The sequence below is a fragment of the Magallana gigas genome, chromosome 3, assembly GCF_963853765.1.
Source record: "Magallana gigas chromosome 3, xbMagGiga1.1, whole genome shotgun sequence".
Taxonomy (NCBI): domain Eukaryota; kingdom Metazoa; phylum Mollusca; class Bivalvia; order Ostreida; family Ostreidae; genus Magallana; species Magallana gigas.
Genome location: NC_088855.1, coordinates 28,059,699 through 28,082,571, shown reverse-complemented (window position 1 = coordinate 28,082,571; position 22,873 = coordinate 28,059,699). Strand labels below are relative to the sequence as shown.

General features: G+C 35.4%; 2 protein-coding genes across 2 annotated transcripts in view; both read right to left on the bottom strand.

The window, feature by feature from the left end:
- The window catches only part of LOC105328182 (uncharacterized), an 82,072-nt gene extending 78,263 nt beyond the window's left edge, over positions 1-3,809 (bottom strand). Inside the window, exons 1-11 of the mRNA XM_066079120.1 lie at positions 3,772-3,809; positions 3,450-3,613; positions 3,098-3,271; positions 2,645-2,927; positions 2,221-2,384; positions 1,897-2,058; positions 1,406-1,624; positions 1,116-1,158; positions 844-1,001; positions 537-725; positions 29-256 (exon numbers count right to left, since the gene is read on the bottom strand). Coding sequence (XP_065935192.1) covers positions 29-256; positions 537-725; positions 844-1,001; positions 1,116-1,158; positions 1,406-1,624; positions 1,897-2,058; positions 2,221-2,384; positions 2,645-2,927; positions 3,098-3,271; positions 3,450-3,613; positions 3,772-3,791 — 1,804 coding nt within the window. The 5' untranslated portion in view covers positions 3,792-3,809. The remainder of the gene's footprint in view (positions 1-28; positions 257-536; positions 726-843; positions 1,002-1,115; positions 1,159-1,405; positions 1,625-1,896; positions 2,059-2,220; positions 2,385-2,644; positions 2,928-3,097; positions 3,272-3,449; positions 3,614-3,771) is intronic.
- Positions 3,810-3,910: 101 nt separating this feature from the next.
- The window catches only part of LOC136273436 (uncharacterized), a 31,608-nt gene continuing 12,645 nt past the window's right edge, over positions 3,911-22,873 (bottom strand). Inside the window, exons 7-52 of the mRNA XM_066077842.1 lie at positions 22,626-22,767; positions 20,985-21,106; positions 20,583-20,673; positions 19,549-19,657; positions 19,274-19,448; positions 18,814-19,003; positions 18,411-18,619; positions 18,176-18,294; positions 17,717-17,919; positions 17,311-17,456; positions 17,020-17,196; positions 16,642-16,800; positions 16,045-16,187; positions 15,795-15,865; positions 15,533-15,693; positions 15,212-15,378; positions 14,915-15,104; positions 14,609-14,761; positions 14,132-14,308; positions 13,860-14,007; positions 13,634-13,744; positions 13,208-13,359; positions 12,954-13,092; positions 12,614-12,832; positions 12,396-12,465; positions 11,966-12,129; positions 11,711-11,838; positions 11,429-11,570; positions 11,056-11,295; positions 10,715-10,757; positions 10,470-10,621; positions 10,200-10,291; positions 10,053-10,095; positions 9,492-9,746; positions 9,258-9,312; positions 8,738-8,907; positions 8,341-8,514; positions 6,441-6,656; positions 6,302-6,347; positions 6,003-6,151; positions 5,650-5,823; positions 5,148-5,363; positions 4,971-5,013; positions 4,709-4,869; positions 4,362-4,538; positions 3,911-4,152 (exon numbers count right to left, since the gene is read on the bottom strand). Coding sequence (XP_065933914.1) covers positions 3,911-4,152; positions 4,362-4,538; positions 4,709-4,869; positions 4,971-5,013; positions 5,148-5,363; positions 5,650-5,823; positions 6,003-6,151; positions 6,302-6,347; positions 6,441-6,656; positions 8,341-8,514; positions 8,738-8,907; positions 9,258-9,312; positions 9,492-9,746; positions 10,053-10,095; positions 10,200-10,291; positions 10,470-10,621; positions 10,715-10,757; positions 11,056-11,295; positions 11,429-11,570; positions 11,711-11,838; positions 11,966-12,129; positions 12,396-12,465; positions 12,614-12,832; positions 12,954-13,092; positions 13,208-13,359; positions 13,634-13,744; positions 13,860-14,007; positions 14,132-14,308; positions 14,609-14,761; positions 14,915-15,104; positions 15,212-15,378; positions 15,533-15,693; positions 15,795-15,865; positions 16,045-16,187; positions 16,642-16,800; positions 17,020-17,196; positions 17,311-17,456; positions 17,717-17,919; positions 18,176-18,294; positions 18,411-18,619; positions 18,814-19,003; positions 19,274-19,448; positions 19,549-19,657; positions 20,583-20,673; positions 20,985-21,106; positions 22,626-22,767 — 6,825 coding nt within the window. The remainder of the gene's footprint in view (positions 4,153-4,361; positions 4,539-4,708; positions 4,870-4,970; positions 5,014-5,147; positions 5,364-5,649; positions 5,824-6,002; positions 6,152-6,301; positions 6,348-6,440; positions 6,657-8,340; positions 8,515-8,737; positions 8,908-9,257; positions 9,313-9,491; positions 9,747-10,052; positions 10,096-10,199; positions 10,292-10,469; positions 10,622-10,714; positions 10,758-11,055; positions 11,296-11,428; positions 11,571-11,710; positions 11,839-11,965; positions 12,130-12,395; positions 12,466-12,613; positions 12,833-12,953; positions 13,093-13,207; positions 13,360-13,633; positions 13,745-13,859; positions 14,008-14,131; positions 14,309-14,608; positions 14,762-14,914; positions 15,105-15,211; positions 15,379-15,532; positions 15,694-15,794; positions 15,866-16,044; positions 16,188-16,641; positions 16,801-17,019; positions 17,197-17,310; positions 17,457-17,716; positions 17,920-18,175; positions 18,295-18,410; positions 18,620-18,813; positions 19,004-19,273; positions 19,449-19,548; positions 19,658-20,582; positions 20,674-20,984; positions 21,107-22,625; positions 22,768-22,873) is intronic.

The window sequence follows — 22,873 nt, the reverse complement described above, 5'->3', positions numbered from 1 at the left end:
GACACAAATGTTCGGGTATACAACATACCATAGGAGTATGAGAACAGGGCCTTCTTTTCCACTAGTTTTTCCAGGCTGATCTCCAGAACTTGCAGGCACAGATCCAGGTCCATGGAGAAGTGCAGCGTCTGTTGTAGGGGGTCCTGTACATCCAGACAGCACTGTACAGCTGTACACTTAGAGGCCAGGTAACAGGTGATCCCAGAACTCGGCTGGAGTGTACTCATCAACAACAAACTCAGTGTACACCCACTGTCTGTAATGTTTACAAGAAACCTTGAATTAAAAGTTTCTGAGAAAATTGTATTTAAATTCAAATAAGAAATACATATAAAAGAGTATTTTTTTATTTTTCAATTTGTCTTTTCAAGAGAGATTAATTCATCAAGGATCAGTCAGCAGACTAATGCATGTATCTGAACATTCACTTTCTACTCCATCCTAACTTCTAACCATTAGGACAGGAACATAGCTGTTCACATAACTCTATGGTAAATGTAAATCTCATATTATCATATCATCCTCTAGAAGTTTACCTATCTTCCATCCAGTCAGCCCAGGGGTCAGAGGTGTGAAGGGTGCTGAGGATCTGTCACACCTGTCGGAGACAGAGTTCAGGTAATCGGTGACACCTAGGGACTCCCTCAGCACAGAGAGCTGGCTGGGGAACAGGGTGGTTCCTGGGGCCACCGACAGGTTACCATACCAGTTAGACAAAGAGAAACCTACAGTGTACAAATATAAATATAAGTAAGAAGTGGAATAAGGGGAGGTAATCAAAATCAACTTTTATCTATAATACAAAGACTGAAGTTAATTTTCAATGAAATTGGCCATCCTTACTAGTCTGTCTGTTGGACCAGTCACAGGAAACAGTAGGTAGGTATGCATCCTGTAGGATTACCACATCCAGGTAACAGGTGCCCCCCGCCTCCAGACAAACACTGAGGTTAAAGTTCACAAGGAATCGCCCAGCTCCCTCAAATCTCTCCACCAGGTAACTTAACAGGGAAGATAATGTGAAAATACAGCCCTATGTTATGATTTCTACAAGTATCATTTGTTATATACTGTAAAGTTCCCACAATTAAAAGGTAATTCATTAAATGTTTTACCTCAGTTTGATCAAACTTTCCATTTGAATGATCTCTGTTGTTCCTAGATCAAGATAAAATAAATTTGCAAAAATAGATCTTGAAAAACAATTAAGCTTTTACCTAAGAATGAAAAGTATGTTATATAAGATTTCCATATAATTATTTTCTTGTGTTATCTGGAAGCAATAAGAGGGCAGACATGCATGTAACTTTTAATTAACTTTAATATTTATTAACATAAGTACCAATAGTCTTTAATTCTGTAATCGAACAACATTCTATGCAGCTGCACAAAGGTTAGGACTCACCATATGTGTAGGTCTGGAGATTGATGTCTGTCTTGTAGTCCTCTATCCCCACGGACATTGTGTGGAGACAAGGATCTATGTCAATGAAGGCCTCAAACTTCCTGGCCACTGGCTGGACATCCACACAACATCTGACTTCCGTGCACTTTGGGGACACTGTACAGAGGACCGGGTGTGAGGACAGGTCTGGCTTCATGTATAGGGAGGACCCGGGACATTCTGTAATCACAAACATGTGTTTCAAAAGAAACATGACCTCTAATTAAAAATAATTTCAATTAAAAGGTCTGGTCAGTGTAGAATTATAATTTAAATTTGTGGAGGACAATTATATGTATTGTGAATTTTTTTTTATAATATTGTTTATTAAAGAGTAAAGGAGTCAACTAGACCCAGAAAATTGAGCCCCAATGCATATCAATAATTCTATAGGACTTTAAAAAACAACAAACAACAGAAGCAAAATAACAAAATCGAAGAGTTTTGTTTACCATCGACCCAGCCTGTGGCTGACTGTGGGGAGGGGGAGCTACACTGGGTGGTTCCGAGATAACCAAGGACTCCCAAGTGCTCCATCAACAAGTCTGAATCAAACTGAGACAATGTGGCAGAAGTTATTCCTCTTGATTGCTTCCACTGGTTCAGAGAAAAATCTGCAGCAGAAAAAAACCCATGTGTAATGAAGATATTTACTGCACATTTTTTTTAACAGAATTAATGCCTTGATGAACATGACATCCTAAACATACACTAATTTGCAAGTCTCTCTTTCATTTCTTTTATTACAATCTCTAGTAGAAGCTTTGTACACCTACTTGGAATGGCAGGTGAGGCATTGTAGTCACATACAGCCTTTGGTAGTCTCCTCCTGCTGAATATCTGGACATCTGTAAGACAGGCCCCACTGGTCTCAAAACACACACTCAAGCTCAGGTTCACCAGATACTGGCTCTCCGCAGCAAGATCCCACACCGTAAACCTTCAATGCAAAGTACAGACACAAATTAAAAACATGTACAGGAGTGGACAAGCAATTTTGATTCAGGATGACTGGTAATTTATAATATTTGATTTGAATATTATAAATTATAATTAGGGGAATAAAACTCCATCACTTTAAATATGAATTTGTAAAATGCATGTTCACTGTATCTGAGTTTTACTGTACATATTTATGTGTAGATTCTCTTCAATGACATTATACACTAGACTAAGACTAATACATGGCACAAAACTCACCTCATTCTAACTACATTAGAAAGTCTGAAATCTTTTTCCTCTCCGAAAGTGAAATCTTTCAAATTAAATGTAAACTGAACTTTGTCAATTCCAAATTTGATGCTGAAATCACATGGATTGATATCCAGGTATGTGTGGAACAAGTGGGAGAGAGGAGTCACCGGTACACAGCAGTCTATGGCTGTACAGGAGCTTGAAATCTGACACACCATGTTGCTGGGAAGGGAGGTAACCAGTGAAGTTGTGGTCCCTTCAACTGGCTGATTTACTGATTGAGAACAATCTGCAAGTATACATCCATCACAAAACTTTTTAATTTCAATTTTGGAAAAGGAAAAAATTACATTTATCATTAAATCCCTGATAGTTTGTGCAAATTCATGATTTTTTAATACATATAGTATAACAATGCATATGCAATAATAGATCATTTATAACATCTATAGGTCTTACCGTTCTTGATCCCATTTGAGTTTGGAGTGTACTTGGCATCAGTCAGTGAACACTGGGCAACATTCATAAGATTGGAGAGTGCCAGTGTTTCCTTTAATTTTTCCAGCACCAGTCCTGTTATCTGAGCATGGGTGGTCACAGAGTTCTCAGCCATGAAACCAGTCAAGGAAAAGTCTTTATGAAATAGAGAATATAAAGGTTTAACAAATAAATCACATAATTGACAATTGAGCATTATATCTTTAGTCTTACTACAACTTTTTATAATGCTGAGATTTACTCCAGTTACGGTATGTTAATCTAAAAAGACACAGAGATTATACAGAAAAGTTCAAAATGCTACTGAACATACTTGTGTGTGTGAAGTTGGTGGACCACACACAGTCTGTCTTGGGGAATTTGACCCTGTCCACAACATTGACTTCCACTACACATTCTCTGCTCTCCTCTAGACAGACAGCAATGTCTATTGTGACAGCATAGACGTTCTCACCAACCAAATCCCACACAGTGTACCTGAATAAAAAGTTCCAAGAAAAAAAAATAACTCAACAGTGGTACCCCCTACATTCTTATTTAAGTATTTTAAACACTTTTTTTATGTTAGAGCATTTTTAGTTATAATAAATGAATTACAAGTAAGTGGGTAGAAATGATATATACATCAAACTCACCAGAATTTAAAAATTCCCATAATAATTATCTCCTTTTTCACACCTGAAATTGAGAAGGAAAAAACATGTTTCTAGACCATTACATATTGTCAAAGTAAAAAGATCTTTCTAAAAAGTAGTATTTAAGAAAAAAAAATTTTCAATTTATCAAGTTCTGGAATAATCCCTTACCCAAATCAAAATCTTTCAAAGCTTCCATCTGCAGAAGTCTTTCCACTCCAAAGGTGATCCTCTGATTGCAGAAGTCTAGGTCCAGGACGACTTCAAAAGTCTGGTCCAGGTTTTCTACCTCCACACAGCAGGTAATGGACGTACAAGAATTGTTCACAAAACAACTGACTGTGTCTCGGATCTCAAGCAGCTCAATGGTGGAAGGGCACACTGATACAAAATATTTTAATTCATGTTATATTGAAAAGTGATTATAATTTTCAAAATTTTATAATTATAACTAAAATATATTGTATTTAGGTACAGTATTATTTGGCCATTAGGTAAGGGGACACAAATCACCATTATGATAGTAAAACTTAAAGTGCTCTTTCTGAAATGTACTCTCTACGAATAAACGTATTTTACAAGTGTCTTACCAGATGACCAGCCTTCGGTAGTCAGTTTGTTGGTGCTATAGGGGGCCTCTGCACGGTCACATGATCTCTCTTTTTTGAACAGCCCAATGCCTAGAGTGTTCAGCAGCTCATCAGACACAGCTTTGGATAAACTTCCAGTAAGGCCTCTGGTTGCCATCCAGTCAGTCAAAGAAAATGCTGAAACAATACAGGTAAAGGTCATATCATAGAAGGACAAGAGAGTTTTTCTAAACAGTATTGTATTATCCAAGGAAGGTTAGACTCATCAGTATTTGCACTTTTAAAAAGGAGTAAGAACAAAAATGCAATTGGTTTAAAAATGCAGATTGATTTGACCTATAGAGTACCTGTTGCTCTGGCTGGCATAGTAAGGTTACACTCAATGATGGGAATCATGACCTGGTTTAGAACAGGGATGTCCAGCTCACAGGAGTGAGGCTCCAGACAGACTGCCACGGACATGTCCACCACGTACTTGTCCGACAGACTTAGCCGCTCAATCTTGTATCTAAAGACCATTTCACTTATTACTGCCGTTTCATTCCTTAGAATGTCGGTTAACAACACCTAAAAACCTCTTCAAACTAATGAAAACAAGAAGTTTCCTACCTCATTTTAATCACATTGCTGATGCTTTCTTCATTCTCTGATCCTGTAAGGATGGAAATTATTCAGTACTTGGAAAGTTCAGTTGAAATACTCATATACAACTACATTTCATTTATTTCATTTCTTTATAATAAACTTTAATGATAATACAATAGTAAGTCTTTAGTTAGTCTTTACCCCAATGGAAACCAAGGATGTTTTTAGTGAAGTTTTTCTTCTCGATCCCTCCTTTGATGATAAAGTTGCATTGGTCCAGATGGAGGAAGTAATGGAGCTTCATGTTAAGATAGGCATAATCCATACAACAGTCTACCCTGCTACAGTTAGCAGACAGTGTACACTTCACCACAGCATCAGAGATAGCGGTGGGCACCACAAATGTCTCGCCACACACTGAAAATAAAGTCACGCAGGACATACTGAATACTGAATATAAAATCCTTTTTTACCCACCTGATAAAAAAAAGTATCTAAAAAAAATGTCATTGCCGGTTGGCATAAAAAAAATCAGGGCTGATGTAACCTGTATCCAGTGCATTACTATGAATGTACAACTATTAGTACTAAAAGTGATGTAATCTGCTGGCAATAAAGTAGGATTTGTTTAGGAATAATTCCCTATAATTCTTAACCAGGGTGGGTCAATCTGATCCCTTTTTAAATAACAGAAGATGCCTACAATTGTTCCATCCATTGATTGAAGGAGTGTAGGGGCTCTGTGAGGGGTCACAGGGTGTAGCAAGGCGGTAAGCATCGATACCCAGCTGCTGGATCAAGAACCCCTTCTCAATGGGTGTCACTTGGTCTCTGGAAGCTATTCCCATCTCTGCCATCCATGTAGTCAGAGAGAAGTCTACAGTGAAGACAAAAGATAGCTAGCAAACTCGGTTTAATCTCATCTACTTACCAAATTTCCAGGCAACAATTACTATTTTTACTAAATGATTCTCAAGAAGTTAATGACTGAAGAGTTCCAAATCTCTACATTAGAATTTTTTTTGCTTTTGTATACAGGAACACTGTGGATATTACTTTGAGTAGATATTCCAGTGGTGGAGGCCTGTAGACGAGTGTTCTGGTACACAGGGATATCTATGGCACACTGCCCTGAGCCCTCCAAACAGGCATAAATATGGGCGCTGAAGACATAGTCTGTGTCCGACACCTTTGTTATGGTGAATCTGGGTAAAAGACTGACTGGTTATCATGAGCATTTAAAAACATGTGAGGAGCAAACAAATCTTATCTGTCCTTTCAAAATAAAAGATCACATATCTACAATAGAAAGATGCGTTTGTTTTAAAAAATGGTATAAAAATTAATCATGTTACCTTAGTTTAATGAGGTCTCCTGCTGCAGAAATGGTTTTTTCTTGTCCTAAGAAATCAGAAAAAAATTATTTAGTGTTCAAGTTATCACTGTGAAGTACCCGGAACAACTTCTATGACAATATCCATTTCTACTGCTTACCCCATGTGTAATCTGCAATTTTCACTGTCCTCTCCACATTTTCCATGCCATATCGAATCTCTAACTTCTCTAGATCCAGAAACACATAAGACCGAAGCCCAAGTCCGAGCACTGGGAGCTCAGCACAACAGTCAATGCCAGTACAGTAGTCAGGGATGTAGCAGGTCATGGGCTCAGGAACCTGGGCAGGCAAGGAGTTGATGGTCCGAGGGCACACTAAAATTTAAACAAGAGAGATGTAAAATTTTAACTACCGTATTTTTCGGGGCATACGCCGATGTGGGGCATAAGCCGAATTGCTCATTTTTAGACAAAATTCAGAAAAAATCCTTAGACTGGCCGATTTGGGGGATTGGCCGAATTTCAATCGAAGATTACTATAGTGAAAGTATGACCGCTGATTAAGAAAGCCATTGCCGGTATAAACACTCTCAGGAATATCAATATAGAAAGTTAAAAGAGTAATTATAATTATTTGATTAGCTTAAACGAATATATTTTTAGCAATTTTAAAAAATAGAACAACCGGCTCAATCACGTCTGTGTTTTGTGGATGATTGATCTCTTCCGTATTTGTCGGTATAGTTCACATAATATAATTTTATTGCAACACCTACCCCCATGAACTTGTTTAATATACTATGTATACTATGTTTCTAAACATTTTGTATTTCATTGATAACAGCTACATTTAATTTTCATTTGATCAAGTTATACGTAAAATACTGGGTATGGCGTCCATTATCTCAAACACGTGGTTTCATTTTCAAATAGAGTTATCTCCCGTAATCGTTAATAATGAGAAATGGAAATACCCTGAAAAATATTTAAATTATGTTTTTTTCTTTAAATTACATAAGAAGTGACTTGTCGTTTTGCAAGAAAGTTGTATTCCTAACAAACACAGTTAATGCAACAAAGTGTAACGGTTGGTCTGAGGTATACACTACGCTATCATTTATTGTGCCCGCAGGCTGTGTCTAAGACACGGGTTTCACACCTTTGTATACACACGACACCAGAATACCGTTATTTCAACTAACAGGAGATTAATTGTACCGAATAAAGTATTTGATTTATTCTACACCCAAGACCACTGATTCCTACAAACGCTGCCTATTGTTTATAACTATTGTTTATTGTTCATAGTACTGAATGCACTGATTTCAGCTTCACCTTATTGCCGGTTGATTTGAATTATGATATACGGTGTCCAATCTTTTGATGTCATTCTTAAATATCTATTCTTAATTTCACTTTTTCACTTTTAAACAAAACTGCACACATTCATAATACCGGGTATTGCAATATTCGTTATATCACAGTCTTCCGTAATGTTACTTTCTCTACACGGTTTCGTTTTCTTTTTTAGTATGCAACAATAGTTTCCTCGTTTCATACACGAGCGATTTCGGATTAGTTTATATAATGAAACATATGGAAAAAAGACATTCTTTTGATTTTGGATTGTAAAGAAAATGTAGTATATATTTTATTGAATCATAATGAAAATATCGCGTATATTTTATTATTTATTATGTTACATATTAACGAAAATTATCAACGAGACAACTATCGAACAATAGTTTAAATGGATGAAAAAAAAACAACCTCTCATAATAAATGATGAATAAAAGCAGTGAATTTGGGATTTTACTGTCTGATTTTTTAACTTTGGGACTACGATAAGCCGATATGGGGGATAGGCCGAATCTCACGCATCGGTGGAAAAAAATACCGGCGTATGCCCCGAAAAATACGGTATATTTAAAATTTTTATGAATCTTAACCTCAACATACATGTAGAGGGAAATTTGTATTTCCTTCTTCTAATCAACAAAATGTTATCACTATAATGAAGAGATAAAACTTTAGTGAGGAAGAAGATGTGAGTACTAACTGTTGTGGTATCCCATTAGAGATGGACTGTAAGGGCTCCTGGTACGATCACACTTCTGGCCTTTGAAGAATTTGGTCAGATTTAGCCTCTCTAACAACATGGTAAGTGCCCCAGAGTCCAGATTTTCTGCCAAGCTTACATTCACACTCTGTGCCCAGTTTTGTAGTGTAAAAGCTATTATAAAAAATAATAAATTGATACAGAATCTAATCACCGTCTTTTTTTTCTTTTTCTGATAATACAAAACATACTAAGGTAACTCTAGTTTAGATACATGTACATTCCTGTTGTTTACACATGTCAAATCTGTTCATATGTATGTCAATTTAATTGTCACTGTTGTATTTTAATATGATATTTATATCAGTTTCTATTGTAAATTTGTATCTAATCTTACTTCTGAAATCTACCAGGGACCTGGTTTGACAAACAGGAATATCCACTTGATTCATGAAATGCATTTCATTGATGGGAATGCAGAACTCCTGACCATCCAGATTCAGGCAGATTTTTAGCTTCACATCTACTATATACCCCTGGTTGTTCTCTTTCTGTGCTATAGAGTATCTAGAACAGTATTTTGAACAGTATAGCACATTCTTGTACTTATAATTTACAGACAAAAATATTGTTTGTATCTATAGCGAACAACTCAAAAGCTAGCAATCAAATAATGCTGGGATTCTTATAAATTGTATAAAACACAGAATACTGAACATTAGGACACTGAATGAACAGGGGCCTGTTCAGCAGAGTAGATACTTTCGATCGCTTGCCAATATTTGTGCTACAAGTAGGGGATTTTGGTGAGTGCTTGCAAGCTCCCACTCTGCTGAACAGGCCTCTTATCTGCATACACTTCTATAAATCTAGAAATTAATATTCTACACTATTTAAAGAAATTACATGTTACTTACATAACTTGAACTGGTGCTGGACTTCCAGTTCCTAGTTCTATTGTTTTGGTAGTTCCTGTAACAGATTTTAAGCTTTGATAAATATGGTCACCTACTATAGGCAAAACTGAACATACTGCATTTACATGTACATTTTCAAGAACAGTTTATTTTGTTGGTAAATTGTTATTCTTGTTTATATTTATTGTCATTATGCAAGCAACTGCACACTGAATTCAAATAGCAATTTCATACCAAAGTCGTAATTAAGGAAGGTGGACTTGAGCAGTATGAGATCCCCCAGTCCAATGTCTATAGAGAAGTCGCAGGGATCCACAATGAACCAGAAGGAGAAGTTCTTAGAGGTGACCGTGTCACCCAGAGGCAGGGTGAAGGTCAGGTCAAGGCAACACTGGACACCATAGCAACCCTGAGGAAGCTGACAGGTCACCATGTCCTTGACTGCTTTAGTTGGTAGATTACTGTCCACATCAATGGTGTTGCTACAGGCTAAAACAACATTTAGAAAAATATTTAAAACACTTCCACTTGACTACATACATGATTTTCAAAAGAAAAAATAGGCATGCATCACAAATGTCTTAAAAACAGATGATTGCTAGTACAAGTTTAAGCTATGTATGGTATTTACAAGTCAAAGCTATCAGCCTATCAGGCTTCCAATGCCATAGTTTATCTTGAGTATCTTTGGTGTTCACTATGTACTTAGGTTCTGTGACTATTAATTTGTGCTTCATGTTCTACATGAACATATTATACATGTAATGAATTGACATCTTGTACAGTTACACTTACTTGGGGCTGCTGGTAAAGTACAGGTCTCACTCTTTATTACATGCTGGCAAAATAAAGTTTTACAATCATTATTAATAGTGCATCCAATTTTGCCTTATCTTAAAGCTGAAAATATTGTTTTTACAGAGGGGAAAAATAATGTATTACCTGGATGTTAAATTTCTTCAAAACAAGTTCGAAAGCCTCCTTTGTCATTTTGCCCCCAATGGAACTTAGCAAGCCATTGATTGTTCCATCTCCTAATACAACAAATATTTGAATTAGGATGAACAATTTTTACATCAATTTCAGAATGTGAACTTCTTTTCAACACAAATTCAAACAGCTTTCCTGCATCAAGACAAAGCCCTTTGAAAGTATCAAATTATACATAAAAAGCATACAAAAAAATCAGTTTGAGTATCAATCAATCCATACCCGGTAAAACAAATTCTCCACAAGACGGCAATGGTATTTCAAACTTCTCAAGGAAGTAGCCATCTATTACACACTCTGAGGAGACTGGACATACCACCAGTCCTAGGCTAAGGATATATACTTGTCTGGTGACATTGCGATCAAGTATATACCTACAATGGAGGAAATGTTTATCATTCAGTCCAGTCATAACTTGAATGCACTAAACTGCAACTCTTTTAACTCTTTAAACGTTGTCTACTTACTTAATTTTCACATTTGAGGAAATTTGAATTGTCTTTTCTGAACCTGAAATAGATATGTAATCCACATGTAAATATTCCATACATTCATGTAAATCACAGTAATGTAAACTAATGTCTAGATGATTAAAGTGCCTCCTGGAAATACATTGACTAATACAATAAATAGAAATTTTCAGACACATGCAGTTTATTAAAAAGGCAATTTAATACTTTTTGAATTTCTTACTTTTCATATGAATAATCTTTAATTTATCAAGTTTGTCAAGATATTCAGATAATGTATCAGACAAGTTCTACTGTACTTGAATATCTCTGTACACCATCCTCTATGGTCTACCTACCCCAGTTGTAAGACAGAAGAACCCTTGTTACAATACTTCTTTCAAATTCTACTTTCAGCAGGAAGCTACATGGCTCCACATCAAATGTGACTTTGAGAGATTTGGAGTAAATGTTTCCACTGATGTTAAGAGGAATATCCGCACACGTTTCTATCCTCAGGCAATCAGAGTCGATAGAGTAGTGAATAATGCTGGCAATGGTCGAGTTCTGTATGGCTGGGAGTGTCGCATTAGAGCATGCTGAAAAAGCCAATTGTAATCATATATACACTGTTCAAAGTCAAAACAAATAAGTATTACAGATAACATAGCAAAACCCACAAATGAAATCTTCAAAAGCTCAAGACTTTACAAGATTCAAGGCCTCAGATACCATAATTGTCCTGTGTAAGTCTGGCATTAAGTTCACTTCTTGTTCCATTTGATGATAAATTTCTCTCTTCCAGGGTTGATTTGATTTGTCCCTCTGTCAATATTTCTGGTCTAGGACATGGTCCCATTTCATAAATCATGCTCTGAAATATAATAAACCCACACAATGAAATTATTACAACTCTGGAAAACTAATCTGGAAAAATACCTCCAATTGTTGCAAACTCACTTCGTTCATTAATGCGGAAGAAGGAATGACTGCCTGTGATCCTATAAACCTTACCTTTGTGAGTCCTAGTTCCTGGAGGTAGGCCTGGTCTATATCTGTGATGGCCTTCTTGGTCAGTGTTTTACCAGACTGCTTGATCATCCTCCATGATGCTTCTCTTCTTAACAATTGCAAATAGTCCACTGAAACGTTCATAAAATGTTGAGCTTATTTTTTTTTTCAAATTTCTCTTTTAAATTACATCAGTACTTGTATCTTTTAATCTTCCTCATATAGAAATTATTTCATTTCTCAGGAATAAAACATTACCATCAGGCCACACAAACGATCCATCACCGAGACAGTTGGGAATTCTGAAGATGGCATTGTCTAACAGAGTCACATAGCTAGGGCAGTAATCTGGGTCACTCTTACTACACAGTCCAGCTCCTAAAGTCACCAATGAAGCATTCTCTCCCTTAAATACTCCATACCTTAAACATTTAAGTGAAAAAATATAGAAGTATCAACTTTATATATCAGTTATTAAAACAATGAAAAAAACACCTGCCTAAATATATCCATTTCTCTATTTTGTTCAACTTCAAATTGAGTTCCTATTTCAGCTTTATTCTAAATTATGACACTATGCAGAGAAAAACATGGATAAAAGCTGCTGAACACATATACTTATTATATTGTTATATGTGTGGACTGCTTTCACATTTACACCAAGTTAATGTAGAAAACTGATACTTACTTCAGCATCACTGCAATTCCTCCAAGGGAGGTGTCCAAGGTATCATTTACAATGATGTCTCCTCCTACACCTGATTTTAAAGGTAAGTTCTCATAGTAAAAATTATATACGTACATGCGTTTACTCCACAATATGATCATAGATAAAACCACCAAAGAATTTGTTTATTTCAATCAAATTAATAATTTCATGATTTCCTGACATCATATAAAACTTACTATCGTAGCCCGAGGATAACAGATCAAACTGGTAGGAATTTATCCCTACGCCCAAGCTGAGTCTGATTGGAGAGGAACAAGGGTCCATATTTATCCAGATCTTGTAGGTCTTAGTTAAGAAAGACAACTCCAGACTGACACAGCACTCAACACCCAAACAGTTCTTGTCAAAGGTGCAGTACACATCCTTGGGCATTGTGAAGGACATCAATGGACAGTCTACATGATAACATAGCAAATCTATCATAAGAAACTATGGCGAAGGAAAATCAAACTAAACGGTTCATATAATTCAAATTGTCAGTAATTTTTTCTTTTAGGAAAAATAGTGATTTTGGACCTAGATATTGGTCCATTAGACGAGAAACCATATCTTCTCTTGAACCAGACGTATTCCTTCCCTGTTGCACAAGCTCCATTAATAACTGGTCCTCTGTCATCTCATTGGGACTAAGGCAGGGTTTGTTGTTGATGATATCCTGTGAAACATGCACAATTACTGAATAAGTTGGCCATGTATGGGTTTTTCAAATAATATTTAATAAGAAAAAACATATATGTGCATGTTTAGGGGAATTTGAGTGTCTATTTTACCTTCACACTTTTCACAACCCCTTTAAGGGCCTCTTTACTTGAGGTCATGTTGAACTTGTCCATGAATTCAATTATGGTTCCAAACTTTAGTCTCCTCAAGTTGTATTTCTGTAGAAAAGTGTCTGCCTTCAGGAGCAGGGTTGAAAACATCCCTGCAATTACAGAGGCCAATGATAATAAACTTCAAAATCACCTGTATTTTCAGTATGCTGCTTATGAATTAAGAATAATGTTGAGTTTTTTTAAAAAGACTGTTCACAACTGTTTTTACCGTTATTGGTATAAACCAAACTGAAATTTTTTTTTTCAAATGCCTCATCTGCATTTAACCATTTAACCTGCATTTAACCATTCTTAGTGAAAAGTAACATTTCTAAAACCTTGTGCATGATTGCTTCTCTTATTACATTAAATGGTGTGGCTAACCTGATTTGCTGTTTGTAGTAGTTGCTGTGCAAGTATCAACTCCTGAATCAACATCATTCCCAACAACTTCGATCTGACTCTTTACAACTGAGTAAAAACTGTGAGAGTCCCCTGTTTGTGAGAACAAAATCAAAGTGAAAGTTAAGACACAAAATATCTTTGACAGAAGTAATACATGGATACAGAGATAAAATCTATCCATCATTATATTATACACTGTCTGTACCTTTGATGGCCTGGGTGTCATCTGGATCATAAGAGGTTGAGGGTGCTGCAGGAAATGTCACATTGGCCACATTGTCTAACACAGGGTCCTCATCCTTCGCAGACTGACCACTGATCCCCACAATCACCCCAGCAGCCACTGTGTCTGTCTGTAAATGAGTTAAGTACATGTATCTCAATTTCATTATTTCGGATTTAAGACATGATGATTCATCTTCTACTCTTAAGCTGTGTATGTCTAAACTAGTCTTAGCAGTGTCTATTCTCTCTAACCTTGAAGACAAGTTTATAGTCATCGCATTGCTGGACCCAGGTAGGCAAGGTGGGATAGGCTTTCTCCAGAAAGCGAGTGGGATCCACATAGGAAGCTCCAACCTTCTTGAAGGACAAATGGATGTGGTCCTCACAATGACTGCTGTTGGCTGTTCCAATCACCTGTCCTCCAATTACCTTATAAAACACCATTGATTTCACAGATTGACTAAAGGAAATACTCATCAAGTTAGGAACTTCACTGAATTCTTAAAAAAAAAAATTTAATTTTAATTTCATTTAAAATTTCAAATTTTAAAAATACTTAAGTGTAAAATTATAGGGTAGAGGTTATCTCCTCATCAGTAAATTCTTAGAAATGCTGTAACTGCAAAATCTGGGGCAATAAGCTCAATACTGTCTGATATATGTACTCAAATCAAAATGAGATCATCCTACATGTATTTGAGTGCCTGAGTATTGCTGAGTATTACTTACTGCCCGACTGTCGTCCACTGATATTGTACTATTGGGTTCAATGTTTGATATGTAGATCACTATGTCCTTTAGGGAGCCCTCCGAAGGAACCAGGACCACAGTGTTACCACCAACAGACTCTAGAGACACAGTGCCAGGAAAAGGTGCCACAACCTAAAGAAACCATACAAATGTTCACCATCAATAGCATAACCATCTGTATAACACAACTGTACCTTAATTACAATTTATTGCTATATATTACACAAATAAAACTTTGCCTTAGCTAAGAGATATCCTAGCATCATTTGGATATATACAACTTACATATTCTCCGTTAAGGATGGATAAATCCAGACCCCTGTGACTGTACTCATTGACCCCTGACTTGCCGAGGGAGGACGGATACAGACCGTTTCCTGCACAGCCCTGTCCACTCAGTCGGATTTGACCAGGAAAATCACGATGGGTGCGGGGTCCAAAAATAGATTCTACTTTTGCTCTTGCAGTCTCATAGCTGAAAATGATCGCAAAATAACAGATTACATGTATCTTTGTTGTAAATTTTCTTAAAGACAAAAAGAAAACTGATGTTAACAATATAGTAAATATAGTTGGTTGTACCCTGTGTTCAGTATATTGTTGGCCTCCTTTGCTGCCTTCACCATTTTGAAGACCTTGAAATATCTGTAGAGAAAACTATCCCCAACTCCATCCAAACCTTCCAGTGTGGTATGCAATTCTTTGGTCACAGACAAGAAGCTATCTATAGCTTCTTGTTTCATAGAGGGCTGTGTTAAATAAAGTAGATTGTTAAATTGAGATCTTTTAAAATTGCTAAATATTCTTTAAAAATTAGTGTTAGTTATTGTTGCCTTCATAAAATAAAACAATCATTTCATTAGCTGTCTGCTCTCCATGGCTAGAGAACAAACAAATTCTTACAGTGTTTACAATGGCCTTGCTAAATGTTTGGATCTGATCATCCTCTGCTGTGTTACTAATCCAGTCAGATCCAGCTGCCAATAGTGTGGAATTAGCTACCCCTGCCAAATCTTGGAACTCCAGCAACACAGTACTTAAATCAAACCAATAGGGCCTTCCCTCTGTAATAGAAAATCTCATGAATCCTCACATTTCCTGCAACAGGAAAATACTTACTATATTACTGTAACATAGAAGCTCAAATTAATCATTTGCATCATACCTCTACGGAACAAGCAAGTTTCTTGAAGATTCTCGATTGCAAGCACCAGTTTTTCAACAGCATTTCCAATTCTACACAATATAGAACATACAAAAAACTACAGACTTTTTACATATCTTAAATTATGACCACAGCAAATTGATTAATCTAGAAAGATTTCATAATACATATACAAGAAAGATCTTTATTATTTCTTACAGAAATCTCCCTCATAGTTTCATGCACTTTATTTTTGTGTAACTTTACTTACGATACAACTCCATTCCCTATTGACATAATGGCCGTCTTGGGATCCTTGGGTATTTGGGTAAGCCCACCCAGCACATCCAGCAGAGCATCATACAGAAACTTTGCCTGCTGAGGCAGAATCATCTGGATGGTTTCCTCTACTTCCTACAGTTGAAAATAAGATCTTCATCAACGAATCAAAAAAGAGGATATTCAAACATTCTGAATACAAAGTTATCTCTTAAATAATTCTTTATGAGCCTTTATCTTTGCTTCACTTCCTATTTTGGAATCATCTGCTGATAAGGAAGAAGAATGCATTGATGTTGGAGATCCCCCCTTACCTATGAATCAAAGAACTCACAACAAATACTGTGGAATCATTCATATTTATGGGGGCTCAATTTCCAAGAATTTTATATAATTATATACCTCTTACCGATGAGTTAACATTCCGAATGAAATAACAAATACAGCTTTTACTCATTATACAAAAGGGAAATCCGTGAAATAACATCCACACCTGAACTTTAAACAAAATGAGCAACCCACTAAGCCTTTATATTTTGGACAGACCATGAAAATTGATCTTTGAAATATTAATTTAACTGGGACTTACATTTCTAAAACCAATGATGTGAGATTTGATATCATTGAGTGTTCTTGTGATTCTGTAAATGAAATGAAGTGTTGGAGTAAATCCTGGGGGGAGATGCTCTGGGTCATATTGTCCGATCTTCTCCATGGCACTTGTTGTGGCATTCATCAAACTTGACACCTACAAAGAAAGAAATGAAAGTTACTATCCGTTGTGGATCACTTAAACCAATATTAAAATAAACTACTACTGTCAAATTTGTGCCAACAATTTGGAAAAATGTTGATTAAAATACACATTCAGTCAATAAAATGCCTAAAGTATGAGACCCATATAACATACATATGTATACACGTACATCACTGCTATTTTTAATGCATTAACTTAAGATATATGAACCTTGTCGGACAGACTATCTGTGGCCTCTACTAGTTGACCAATAGTGCCTTTCATACTGTAGTTTCCGGCAATGACGTCAATGAATCGATTAATTCCGGAGGTAAGAGAGTTTGCTATAGCTGCTACATCTCTGTCGTAGGACTTGGCTAATTGCTCAATATTTCTCATTTCATTGGCCTGTAAAAATACATGCAAAAATAGTAAGACATCAGGCATAAAAATTCTTTGACCTTGTAATATTATAACGTTATTAAGTATCAAATTCAAACTTTTCAGGAAGTAGAGAAGGACCTGAAGTATGTTGATGTTATATGTGGAGCCGCCTTTAAAACAAATCCTGGCAACAAAGAAGTCCATGTTGACTCCAATGTTTCCAAGGTGAATTCTGGCATACGATTCATCATGTATTTCTACCAACATTTCACTAGACAGAGGAGCTGCATAGAAAACATACATATTAAACATTTTTTATATATACTTAGATTTCAATCTACTTTCTCTACCTAAAAATACCTCTTCATTTTACAAGTGATAATCTATTTAATGAATTTGAAAGTTGTTGACACCATTTTTGTAAAGTTTTTTCATGTACCCCTGAATTCTTGGACGGATGGATGGAGAACACATATCAAGTATCCCAATCTATTCTTAACAATTTTTTTCAATGAGAAAACTTAAGGTGATGAAATAAATTTACCAATTTTCAAATCCAATGTGTTTTTCAAGACAACCCCAAAAGAAGCTCCCACATCTGGTGAGCCTATCATTTTTCTCCAATCCACATTGGTGGCATGTATTTTGAATCTTTTGTCAGGAGAGGAACGTTTGGTCCTGATGTGTTCATCAGAGAAGTCCAGAAGATTTATTCCTGTATCATATGGGTCTATCTCACTGTCAGCCCTAAAAAATATCAAAAAGTTTTACTCTCAAAAGCTCTGTCGGCCCTTGGGGAAAATGCTAGTAAACATGAACTGTAACATAAATTTGATGAAAAAAATCAAACAAGAAATCGATTTTTTCGTCATTTTCAAGTTAGGTCCATGTCTGGCTCAAGGTAAAATTTCAAACTGCTTATTAAACATTCAATGACATAGCTTTTTTTTCGAAATGCCCAGATATAAAAAAAAAAAAGGATGCAAGCAAGTAGATGGCCAACCTTTCATTCAGAGGAGCAATCATCTTGCCATGAGGATGGGCCATGTACAGCATTGAAGCTTCGTAGCGGACATTCTGATCTTCATCATATAATGCTGAGTAGAGCAATACTTCTGATGCCTACAACCGCACCAAATAATAATGACTTAGCAAAATCATCCTTATACCTTAATTACATAAAACCCAAAACCTCCAAATAATATGCCCTTTGGTTTGTAACACTACAGATTTCTAACCTGTTTATGCTCATATTTCCTCAAAGCGTGACAAGCTGCTCTTTTGACCCACGGGGAGTTGGTGCTGTTGATATGGGACACAATGTAGTGGTAGGAGTGGTCCAGTCCAGCATTACCTAGTACCTCCAGCAGAACAACTTTCTCTTGGTCATAAATAGTATGCTGTAAATCCGACATCAGTGACCGTTTCCTGCGATACTCCCAGGGATCTGAAATTCAATGACAAAATTTAGTCTCTCACTGCGTTATTGTTCATAACCATTAATTTTCCACTTCTGTTCATTAAAGAAAATGTTGAAACAAGGAGTGTAGTGGCTTGTTTATCAAGCCCATAAACAATTAAATACATGTAAATAGAAGAAAAAAATGTCAAAGAATTGACTAGATATGAAATTTAATTAACCATGCATTCCCAGCTGATCATGGAATCTGTCTATGATTCTCCTTGCTATCTCTCCCTGTCCCTGTTTGGTTAGCTTCTGACAGACTGCTCCCAGGGTCAGCTTTAGACGACTGTGTACCTCTTCCCCATATAATTGATCTCCATTTCTCTTTTTCTGAAACACTGCCTCCTCTAATATCCTCAATAGCATCTTAAAACAATAAAAAATTCTTTACTTTAGACAAAAACCTTTAAGAAAACCTAAATACCCTAACTAAAAATTCATTCAGTTACAAAGCTTAATCTATTTTTTTTTTTATATAACATACTAAGAGCATTGCATTTAAGACAATCTCTCTCCTCTCTCTCTCTCTCTCTCTCTCTCTCTCCTTGCATTTTTTTAATAACAAGTAAAACCTAACATTATTTCGTGATTTTTAATAGCATTAAATTTTTTGTTACTTTGATGAATTGAAATTACCTCACTTGGAGCTTCTTCATTTCCTATTATATGAACAAGCATTCTCTTGATGAGTTCATCACTGGGCTCAGAACTTTTGATAATCTTTAAGGCCAACAGTTTTTGTATTGTCTTTGATCCTATCACCCCAAATGCATCCAATATGTATCCAGAGACTTCTTTCTGAGCAGCATTTCTTTTTACAGATGCATGAATATTCATAATTATTAGTAAGTGATTGACAAAACAATCTGATTTGAATTTTCAATTGAATAGCAGTTAGTTTATGAACTTACTGTTTGCTATATGTCAGGAAGTGTTTGTCTGCAATGTGGCCGAGGTCGTCTGCTGAGAGTTGCTTCAAAATGCTGACGATATTTTGAAAACATTTTCCAAACGCTGTAGCTAAAATTAAAATTTAATTAAATTTTCATACTTTGTAGTTTCCACAAATTCAGTCTATTGCTTATCCTTTTAATTTGATAGGTTTTTCTGTATAATAGTATTAACCTAAAAAAAATCAGATAGCAATAGGCTCATACATCCATTTATATTACAGCGAATTACAGAATACCAGTAGAGTTTTCAATAGCTTGCTAGATTGATCAATAGGGTATTCAATTTGGTCAGCAAATTATCACATTAAGTTTAAATCTAGGTCATGTGATTACTCAGGTATGACAGCAATAGAGTGAGTTAATCTGGTTAACATTTGCACGTTTTGGGCCTTTTTGTTTCTCTCTGTTATTCTACATTACTGCTATAAAAGTCTGAACTAATTAAGCAGTCAGCACAAAAAAAACTATCAGTGCTGTAAGATGCACCAGGAATCAGAAAACCAAAATTTTTAATGATTTTTTGCAGGGAAAAATACCTCCTTTTTAAAGTTATGCTTTTCTCTGTTATTTGTTTCTTCAGAACTGCCTTTTGAAATACATTTTTTGGAAAACAAAATTCAAAATACTCCAAGCAGAATTGATGCTCTATAGAGTCCAGTGCTGTCAAGGTGGACATTCTTTTTCAAAGTCTATGAATAGAATAGCTAACAATAGGAGGGAGTGTTCTAGAGGTTTTCTTTGTGTAAATGAATGGGTCGAGTGCAAAATAACAATCTACACTTGAGTAACCACAGGACCTAGATTTAAACCTGATGTGATACCTTGCTGACCAAATTGAATACCCTATTGAGCAATCCAACAAGCTATTGAAAACTCTACCGGTATTCTGTAATTCGCTGTAAAAACTTTGAACTCCATGTTGTAACAAAGGTTAAACAAATTAGTAAGAAATGAATGAAAAATATGTATGCCTGCCCCCTTCTGAAAAATACCTTCTTTTTGGTGCAGCAGACAAGTAACATTGCCATTTATTTCTTCCGTAGCTTCTGAACTGTTCTTGTATTTTGACACTTTTTCTTCTCTCTGAAATCAAGCAACTATCTCTTGACAAATTAAGTTAATTTTTTCCTTAATTCTAAATACATGTATCATTTTATCATATTAAGAATTAGATCTTTTTAATATGACTTTTCAATAATCTGTTTTTGTGGATGACAACAACTATGGCTCAATTCTAGACACTCCGATTAAAAAAACAACCCTCTACCAACTAAACTAAAGGGTTAGGATAACCCACTAACTAGTGCTAATAAGGGCGTGGTAGTGCCTGCCCTAAATTATCTCTATTATAAACCAAGTTTGTATCAAGAAATCAAAATCCGGAATTTTTGTACCTGCTGTATTGCCAGTTCATCAATGACCAATCTTTTCAGTGGTTTCTTCTGCCTTTCACCTACGTATTCTCTGGTTAAGAAAGTCAGCTCTGCCTGACTTGTGTAGCTCATTTCTGGGGTAGCTACAATAAAACACAGAATGCAAACTTCTTGCAATTTGATGAAGCCATCTGTTTCATATCTCCAAAGCAAAATTAATATCAGTTTTCAGGCTATATTTTATCCTTTTACATCATTATTAACTAGAACTGTCCTAATGGGACTAATACCCCCGCTAGGCTAATTTCAAATGGGACAAATAATTGAATTGAATAATAATTAAGGTTTGGAACACATACAAAAAAAAAATTCTAGAAATGTAAAAAAAAAAAAAATAGTTAACAAAGAAAAATCAAAATCAAAATTGTCAGAATTTCACTGTAAATACATATCTATAACAGTAATACATTTACAAATGTATGTATTTGATGATATATTTTTTTAATTTAATTGATTTAAAGAAAAACCAACAAAATGACAATAACCCCTCCCTTTGCAGTGAATAGAAATACCGGTAGCCAAGCAATGCTCTTCTGTTGATAAAACTTTCAATATCTTTCTAATAAGAGTCTTGACAAATGCAATTAGTTGTTTCAAATTTTCCTCACTTTTTCCTATGGCACAATTGAACTCCATATCAGAAAATTGATCCCATAGGACTATGATTTTCTTTGATGAGCTTGTTAAATTTAATAAACTCCCAAATATTACCATAATTACCATACTATGTAAAAATATGTAAAAAAGAAAATTTAATATTACAAACAATTCTAAAATTGCCAAAACACTACAATCATATCAGTAATTTTGAATTTCATTTAAATTAATGCCCAATAGGGTCACTTCACGAATTACTTGACAAATAAATTTAAACAACCTTTAAAAATAGTTTAACTTCTTTATTAATAATTATATTATTTATTTCCTTATAATGATAGACCTTTTGGTTTACATGAAACAGTTTTAAAATAGCCCCAAAACCATCACCCATTTTACAGATTATCAATTTCCCCTAGACACATGCTCCATCTGAACCATGGCTCAGATAATGGCTCCCTTGGGACAAATGAATTCAGCCACACTTGTCTTTGATGTTCTCATTAGCTCATAAGAATTTATCATTGACAAACAGAAACTTTGCATTGTCAGTTGATAGAATACTTATAAAAAATAATTTTTTTTTTATTAATTAAGACATAAAGACAAAAAACTCCATCTGGATGTATTTATATAAATATATTTTAGAGTGTTTTCTATTAATTAATTAATAAAATCTGTAAGGATTACCTCCCTTACTTTTCAACATTAGTGTACAATATATAGAATAAGGAAAATGAAAACTGTCATAAAATCATTAAATCTTGTCTGATCTTAAAAAAAATTGCAGGTGCACATCTTCAGATGGTGTTCAACATATGTACAAATTTTCAAACTGTTCCATGCAGTAATAAAAAATTCTATAGGGGGGACAAAGTTGCGTCTACAGACAGACGGACAGACGGACAGACGGACAGACGGACGGACAGACAGACGGACAGGGTGAAACCAATATACCCCCCTAAACTTCGTTTGCGGGGGTATAATAAATGGTACACAATGTACCTGTTATGCCTATTTCATGTACTGCAGGCACTGTTCTCATGCCGACGTATGGGTCAAACCCCGGCGGTGATTTGGGCGACTTGAAATCTTCACTGATTTCAACTTTGTGTAAAGTTCCCAGTGAATCATGATAGTACAAATTCTGCAACAAAATATGAAAAAAAATTATTTTTAAAATGCAAAAATTAATGTTTTTGTTCTATCTAAACATACAATAATTCAAGTGCCTGTAATACTTTTGAAAGAAC